We start from the raw sequence: 8,391 nt of genomic DNA, 5'->3' as shown, positions 1-8,391 counted from the left end.
GTAACTTTTAGCTTTTCCAAGAGTTTAAGAGTTATTGGCTATCTCACTTATCTCATTGGCACAAATGATCCCAGTCTGACCACTTAATAATAACATCGCGGAAAAATATAGAAGACAATATTTACTGCATATAAGTTTTGAAAACAAAAAATAACAGGAACATTAATAAGATATCATTATAAAATAAAAATTGTGTGAAATTGCTGATTTTCCCAAAGGTGTAAATTCAAATTGTTTCATCATTTTGTTGCCTCTGGAAGTTGCCATCCACTCCTCTCGTCTTATCTGTCACTCGATCTCCTCCTGCAAACGTGTAACTATAGGCAACAGCAAACTAACTCTCTGGTTTCTAAAGGGTTGCTTTCACTCCTGCACCGATTGTCCTGCTGGTTGATTTTTCTTTTAACTGTACTGTCAGAAAATGAGTTCAGAAATCATTGTGTCTCGGCCGCATTATGACAGCAGAGCTGCAGCCCAAGGAGTCCACCAGAAAAGTCCGCCTTTAGAGCAGGAAGTGCCGCAGGCATCCTCGGGCTCAGCCACTGCTGGGTTTCGCTCTGCTAAATACACTCCTGCTGAATGGTTCTCCAATTACCAAACCATCCTTGAACAGGCCGGTACCAACCGCAGAGACGCCCAGAACATCCAGCATGAGTCCAGAACCTTGAGCCAGGACACTGAGGCTGGAGCTTTGAAGACCCAGGCCACAGGAACGCGTCTTCTTGGAGAGAGACTCCAGGAGATCCACTCCTGGAAGTCTGAGCTGCAGCGGCACATCGAGCTACTGCAGGCCGACACGAAGTCACTGCTGATGGTGAAGAAGCGACTGGAGAGGGCGCTGGATGCCACAGAGACTCCTTATGCCATCGCCACCGATAATTTGACCTGCAGAGCAAGAAGACTGGGAGCAGAGCTGGTCAGAGACACGGTGGAGGAGGAGCTGCTGAAGGTCAGCAATGCATTCTTACATTACTGTTTGGGTTTATATTTAACATTTTGCCTAGTTAACAGTAATGAGATCATGGATTATGATACTTTCTTTACTACTTTAAGTTTACTATGAATATTGACCCTTTGCAATATTCATGGCGAGGTGCCATGGCGGATGTTAGAAGTGAGGAATGGGAGACTGAGGTTGTTTTCCCAAATTATTTTACCAATATAGCATGGGTTGTACCTGTTCAAATCAAGATGGCTGTCTGGCATACAGGCACTTCCCACTGGGCCAATGTTGATTTTGAGACGGATGAGGGTTTTTTTCTAGTGATGATATGATACACAAAACTGATAGATCGGCCCATTAGTCATTAAGGATTCTGGGCTAGACCAATTACAGCAGCTAATGGCCATCCACGGCTCTCAATCAATCAATCAATCAATTAATTAGAGAGAGGAGAACAGAGAACAACATGGACAGTCTCAAAAATGAAAAGGAGGCGCAGAAAGAAATACATCTAGAAAGTTTCAAGATCTTCAGGCAGACTGTGTAAAGGGTTAATAGGTAAGCTGAAAATCTCCACATAATGAATCTCACAGTAAGACAGGCACAGCAGGTTGAACATGTGGCTCTGCGTGTTTTGTAGGAAGTGGACTTGATCAGGAGCATTCAGGCTCTTCTGAAGAAAACTGCAGCTCAGGTTGGCACTCAGATCAAGTAAGTGTAAAACTGGTGACTGGCTCCCTTATAATCAGGGATCCAGTTGGTTTGAAGCCTCTCACTTTAGAAAACAGCATTCCTACGAGTTGATGGTTTCTGTGGGCCAGGAGGAACCAAGATGCCCAACAAACATTAGAGATGGACTGGTCTGATAAGTGTCAGGCCTACAGCTTTGATGACGCCTGTGGAAGAAACCATAACATGAGTCCAGACACACAGCAGCACCCCAGTTCTGCTACCATGCAGGAGCAGTGAGTCTGACTCTTTAGAAACATCAGAGCTGTGTTCAACTTTTACACAAAAGGTTCCCTCGTTTACTGCAGCGTTTCTACCCCCTCATCATGGACAAAGTTTACTCAAGACAACCTGTCAATAGCCCTGCAGGAGGATCATGCTACCAAGAGTCTCAGGTCAGAGTCACAATGGTACGCTTTGTTGCCAGAGTGATTTTCTTTGACTGCTGAGAACTCAGTGGCTGTGTTTTTGTTTGTCAGAATGCTTGTGGAGCAAATGCTGCAGGACACCACTGAGGATCTGAGGGTCCAATGCGCCAGCGTGGAGCGAGCCTTCAGCCTGCACTGTGAGGACCTTATTGAGGCCAAGACCCAGCTGGAGATGACGCTAGCTCAGGTGGATGAGCTGACAGACAGAAGAAACAGACTGACAGGTGAAATGTGATTGACTGTTTAATTGTTCCTGTAGACTTTGGAGCAAATTGGTGTCCAGGAGAAGAACATTGAGGTCCTACAGCGGGCCATCCACAACAAAGAGGCTCCACTGAGGGTGGCTCAGTCCAGACTCTACCTTCGCTCTCTCAGACCAAACATGGAGCTCTGCAGGGACCAACCCCAGCTCAGGTAGATGCACACAAACAGAAACGTCATTATTATGTCATGTGTCCATGTCCTCATGTATGAACTGTGTCTGCAGTTTGGAAGGAGAAGTGAGGCAGATTGATGCCTCCTTGGAGTCTCTGAAGCAGAAGCTGAGTGAAGCCAGGAGCTCCCTGTCCCATCTGGAGGAGTCAAGGATGGCTCTTGAGAAGGACATAAACTGTAAAACCAATTCACTGTTTATTGAGAGGGAAAAGTGCATGATTCACCGTAAACGATATCCAACTCTCTCAGTACTTTCAGGATACTGAACTTGACTTCATAACTTGGGATTGTTCTGCTTGACAGTTTGAATAGTATCATAGTATTAATTTCTCACAATTTCAGCCATGGCATCAACAAAGGAGGAGGATGTTTGACACAGAATATGTGTACTAAGTTGTAAAAATTGACCTTCGTCCTCTTTGAGTGGACAAAGGTGCTCTTGAGTAATTTGAACGGAATGAAGTATGCCTGAGTATGTGGGAGCCTTTAGTCTTCTTGATGCTGTTGCTCATTATTGCTCTCTAACAAATGGCTAAAGTCTTCAAATAAAATATATTTTTTCTTCCACTTCACTATTTTGAACTGTTCTATGAAATAAAATCACATTACAATAAAATTTTGCTTGTTTGTAACTTGACACGCTGTGAAAAGGTTGATTTGGAGTGAGTACCTTTGCAAGGTGCTTTATTGAACCAGTCACTCTTTCATAGGTTAGCAAGCTAGCTGTAAGACGTTAGTTTCAAAACTTCCAGTTAGAAAGTTACATCTGTTACTTACCTGAAAACTTTTCCTAAGCTGTAATTGACCAGAAAACATAAACACAATCTGTGCAGCAGAACTTTGAGATTGGCAACAGCCTCCAGGATTCATTTATTAATTTTTTTATTTTCAGTCAAAATTTCTCAGGCTGCTGCTTCCTGCTGCTGGCTCCTCGTCTCTCCGGTTTGTTTCTCACCTTCAAAGTTAACTTTTTACATAAAATATCAAAAGAGCTTGTAGTTTTGCTGCCTTTAATATTCCACGCCGAGGATTATCATCTATTTAGTTCCAATTTAGAAACTGATTATTTTAATGTCTAGATGTAAATGTGAATGCAAATGGTTGCCTATCATAGTGTTAATTCTAGTTAAGGTTATAACTTGGATATGAATCTTTCCACAAACATGATCAATGACCCTACATTCCAAAAAGCTTTGGATGCATCCATAGCACTTAATGCTATAGATCCAAACATTTCAGATTCTGGGGAATATTGCAAATTTGAAACCTATCTTGACTCAAAATAATAATATATGTTAAATATAAAACTGACAACTCGGTCAATCTTTAAGGAACTTTAAACTTTTGTGTTGTACAATTTGACAAACTTCAACAAAATGAGTAAATCCCATGTTTAAATCGAGCTGTACTGAAGTCTTCTGAAGACTGCGCCAGAAATATTTCTCTCCACTAGAGGGAGCCGTCTAGCTTCAATATTTCTGCTTTTCCTGGACATCTTCAACTTGTCTTTGTCTTTAGAAGCAGCATTAAAGTATACAACACAAACACAACTATAAGATGTGAAGGAAGATGGGAGGTTAAGTCTGATCACATTGACGTGTGCTTTACAGTGAGCAGACGTTAATTACTACATTAAATACAGGTTATTTGCTAATTTGCATTTTGGGCTACAAAATGTAGATATATTTTTCTTTATTCACATTAAAGTCTACAGGTGAAATCTAGCACATTAACTGATGAAGGATCTTCTGTTTCCAAGAAGTCACTGAGAAATAATTCATCTCTATTCTTAGAAAGGTTCTGCAGTAACTCAGGAGGTGCCACGACTGAGGATGTTATGAAACTCAGCTTCAGCCACACAGGCACAGTGTAGTCATCAGTGCAGGTTGCTGCTGAGCACATCTTATGCCACCCCTAAATGTGAGTAATATGCATTGCCATGGATATACATGCAATAGTTTGTAATCGATTAAAAGGTTAAGAAACTCAAAAGTGACATTTCACATTTATATTGAGACTCAGGGGCTTTGTAAAGGTCTGTACAAGTAAATAAAGGGACAAAAGCCAAATTTGCAATCTTTTATTATTTAGGTTCATGTTGCACATGCGGCTGGCCCATTGGTGGTTGGTGTAAAACTTTATGCATATGCAGATAAGGTTTCCCAGGGGTGCTCTAATTATTGTACACTCATAATAGCAACAAAAAGCAGGCCAGACTATTTTGTTTCCAGTTTTTTAACATATAGATTTCACGGTTGAGTTTCCTTTTTGCTGATTGTCTTTTAAAGAGCAGTCTGCAATGGAAAACAGAAACGTGCAACAAAGATGAGAGGGGCAGAAGTGCTTAAGTGAATAAAAATGGGAGGGATTGATGAAGTTGCAAAATTTGAGGGAGTGACAGAAAAAGAAAGAGGGAGGGAAAAGAGAAGAACAGAAAGACAAGCAGGACCAAAGTCCCAGTTTCCTCTCCCTTCTTTCTCCCAGTGACTCCAAGGTGAGATCAGCAGATTGGTGAGTTCCACCTCAGCACTTTGCTGTCTACTTTGTTTTCTTCAACTTTTCTCAAAATGGTAGGAAGAATTATGCAGAGCAAAATAGAAATATTTAAAATTCTGCTTTTAATCAGATAGCTTAATTTCTCACTTCTCATTGGCCAAAGCATTTCTTTACATTTCGAACGTTTTATCACTTCTCCTTGGCCAAAGCATTTCTTTACATTCCGAATGTTTGTTGTTTTTTTTTAATGTGTGAGAACATTTTTTTATGACAGTGTTTATTTGCTTTTGTCTCTGTTGGCTAAATGTGAGCAGCTAAACTTGAGGGTTTGTGGGAAGCCAGAGTTTCCGCTGGCTGGATGAAGAGACTACTTTTAGCTTCGGTTATTACACCCTGCGCCCTAACTGGTCCAGACTACGTCCAAGGCCTCTTATTGTCCTTTATTTGACCGATTATTTTTAAAATAAAAATAAATACATTTTGAAAAAAGCACAAACCATAAATCTCTCAACTTATTGCAGTATCCCATTAAAGCTTTAAGGAAAAGTTTCTAATTATGTTTGCCAGGGTGTGGAATATCAGCTTCATGTCTGTGCATGATTTTTAGGATTTTTGTGGTGAAATGTATTTGGGGTCTCAAGCTTTTTTTTTCTGTCACATTTTCATCATCACTCCTTCTTTCCCCCACCTGCGTCTCTGTCTCTGCAGCAAGCATGCTGTCCCTCAGCTCCCTGTCCATCCTCCTCGTCCTGCTTCTCCTCCACCCCTCACAGCTGTCTGCGCAGGAAGTGCTGATACGTCTCGCAGGCGTGGGTCGACGGAATGCAAACGAGGGACGTGTGGAGGTGTTCTACGGCGGATCCTGGGGCACAGTGTGTGATGACGAGGTGGATATTAAACTTGCCAACGTGCTGTGCCGGCAGCTGGGCTTCCAGCGCAGCTTCACCTGGGCACACAGTGCCAAGTTCGGCCAAGGACAAGGTAAGGGCAATCAGAAGCAAGTCAGTTCCTCACCAGCAGTGCCTTTAGAAAGTATCCACATGCAAACTTTACAGATTTGTCACATAATAAATACAGGTTTTAATGAGTTTTATTTACTTTATGCATGATAAGGTTGGGCAAATTTGTCAGGTAGAAGAGAAATGATACATGGTTTTAAAATTTCTGTACAGTTTTTGCTCATCTAGACGTCCATTCTTCTGTGAGCACAAAAGTCTTGCCATGATTGCTTGCCAACTTGCCAGTTGGATTTGGAGCTGGACTTTAACTTGGCTGTTCTAAAACATTAATGTGCTTTGATCTAAACCACTCCATTGTATCCATTGTGCCTATATGTTTATAGTCGCTGCTGGATCATGAACCACTGGTCTATTCTAGGGTATTTTGCAGCAGTCCTCTTCCACCATATTTCTACATTTCAGTTTTTCATTGCAAATTCCTACCACTTTCCTTTTACCTGCTCCTCCAGAGCTGTGAGCTTTTTGGCCGCTTCTCTGATTAATTCTCTCCTTACCTAGCCTGTCACTTTACGGCGGCCATGTCTTGGTAGGTTTGCACTTGTCCAATAAAACGTCTGCTTTCAGGTTATTTGTTGAACAGAACTCCGTGAGATGTTATAGCTGAAGAAATTGTTTCATAACCTAACCCTGCTCTAAAACTGTCACAATAACACCGGTGTCCTCCTGGACCCATTTGGACGTTTTGGCAGAAATGGTTAAGAGGATAAGCTTCTCCACAACTTCCTAACAGAAAATCTTCTGCGTTCTTTGGTCTTCACTATGCCGATTGTTCTCGGACTAACCTTTGAGGCCTTCAAAGAACAAGGCATTTGAATTAGAATCGAAATTAACCTCTAATCCCCTTAGCTGTCAGCGGTCAACACTTATATTCAAGTCAATGGGTCCATGAGTACACCGGTCTCTTCATGTCATGTTTTGAAGGTGACAGTTAAATTACACAGAGTATATTATAGTCAATATGAACCCCTTAATTGTTACTTTCAAAATGCTTCCATGTTAAGGCTCCAACATACTTTGCCCAAAGCTGAACAGTCGATGCGCAGTCACATGGTTTCAGACCATTCATATTAGCACACATCTTTCACACAACAGCGCAGACACCTATTCTGCTTCAGTATTTGTCCTGCTACTTCTCGACGGGTTTTTCACTCCCTCCCCGCATCTTCTCTTTTGCTTTTACAAAACGGCCATGGAGATAGCGCCACACTTTTCTGCAGACAGCCTCCTCCGTGAACAGCTGTGACAGTTAAGGAGTTAAATCCATCCTGAAACCCACAAGTTGCCTTTCATGCATTTTACAACTATATAAATCTCATACAGTCCTAATAAAATAGTGTTATAAACTGTCAAGAGGTAAGAATGTTTTAACATTGTGTTTATTTTTTTATGAATGATGACCGTTTTATTTCATAGGTCATATCTGGTTAGACAATGTGCGCTGCCAGGGCTCAGAGACCTCTGTTGCACAGTGTCAGTTCAGCGGTTGGGGAATCAATGACTGCACCCACGCTGAAGACTTGGGAGTCATTTGCAGCCCAGAAAGAAGACCTGGCTTCCCCCCTGCCATTTTAGACGAGACAGCTTCATCTTCAGGTCAACAGCCAAGCCAACAGAGGCAAAGAAACTCACCGCCTTCCCCGGTGCAACCTGCAACCCCAGCAAACTCTTACTCAGCAAGAGGCCATGAGATTGCCCTTCATCGCAGCACGTCCTCCTCCCGCCGCAACAGCGTCTCGCCCCGGGAAAACGGCCACGAGATCCAGATCTCGAGGCGAAATCGAGGTGGCTCAAGAGCAAACCAGCAGATCAGCCCACCCCTGCCGCGAGGTCACCAGCTGCCCTCGCGCCTCGCAAACAGCGACGCCTACAGGCAGAGGCAGGAGGCGGCGAGGGCAAGTTCTCAGACTGTGAGGCACGAGCCTGGAGTGCAGGCGAACAGGCAGCCCCAACCTCAACATCCTGCCCAGATCCACTCTGACCGGAGGAGCGACAGGCATCAGCAGCTAAGCGGAAACCATGTGGAACCAGACCCAGTTTATCCAGATGTGGACTTGGAGACTGATGTTCAATACACACAGGTGAAAACACACACTCACAGCTATGTAACACACCCAGTCTGGTTTGGTACCAATTTCAAGTGAAATGTCATTTGTGGTGCTGCAGCCTAGCAAGCATATATATAATTAGAGACATACCTAAAACCTCAAGCTTCTCTAGATACACTTCTCGGGCACCGAGATGTTCTGAAGTTTAGCCTAACCACCGGTGGCTCGTCTTCTGAAGGAAACATCTCGGATTAGAGGAAATTGAGTCGTTTGTCATTCACGCTTGCATTTTCCCC

At 42.9% G+C, this 8,391-nt stretch overlaps 2 protein-coding genes across 2 annotated transcripts in view; both read left to right on the top strand.

Moving 5' to 3' along the window:
* Nucleotides 1–272: 272 nt before the first annotated feature.
* Nucleotides 273–2,801, top strand: LOC111608722 (tektin-4-like). Its single transcript, XM_023334648.1, has 7 exons — nucleotides 273–949; nucleotides 1,584–1,654; nucleotides 1,765–1,908; nucleotides 1,981–2,067; nucleotides 2,152–2,287; nucleotides 2,360–2,514; nucleotides 2,588–2,801. The coding sequence occupies exons 1-7, from the start codon at nucleotides 422–424 to the stop codon at nucleotides 2,799–2,801; spliced, it is 1,335 nt and encodes a 444-aa protein (XP_023190416.1). The 5' UTR covers nucleotides 273–421.
* Nucleotides 2,802–4,968: 2,167 nt separating this feature from the next.
* LOC102226833 (lysyl oxidase homolog 4-like) overlaps nucleotides 4,969–8,391 on the top strand; it is a 31,725-nt gene continuing 28,302 nt past the window's right edge. The window contains exons 1-3 of the mRNA XM_023334646.1: nucleotides 4,969–5,046; nucleotides 5,740–6,012; nucleotides 7,464–8,128. Of these exons, the coding sequence (XP_023190414.1) occupies nucleotides 5,745–6,012; nucleotides 7,464–8,128 (933 nt within the window). The 5' untranslated portion in view covers nucleotides 4,969–5,046; nucleotides 5,740–5,744. The remainder of the gene's footprint in view (nucleotides 5,047–5,739; nucleotides 6,013–7,463; nucleotides 8,129–8,391) is intronic.

The sequence above is a fragment of the Xiphophorus maculatus genome, chromosome 5 (assembly GCF_002775205.1).
Source record: "Xiphophorus maculatus strain JP 163 A chromosome 5, X_maculatus-5.0-male, whole genome shotgun sequence".
NCBI lineage: Eukaryota > Metazoa > Chordata > Actinopteri > Cyprinodontiformes > Poeciliidae > Xiphophorus > Xiphophorus maculatus.
Note: the sequence above shows the minus strand (reverse complement) of the source record. Positions and strands in the feature narration are given on the sequence as shown.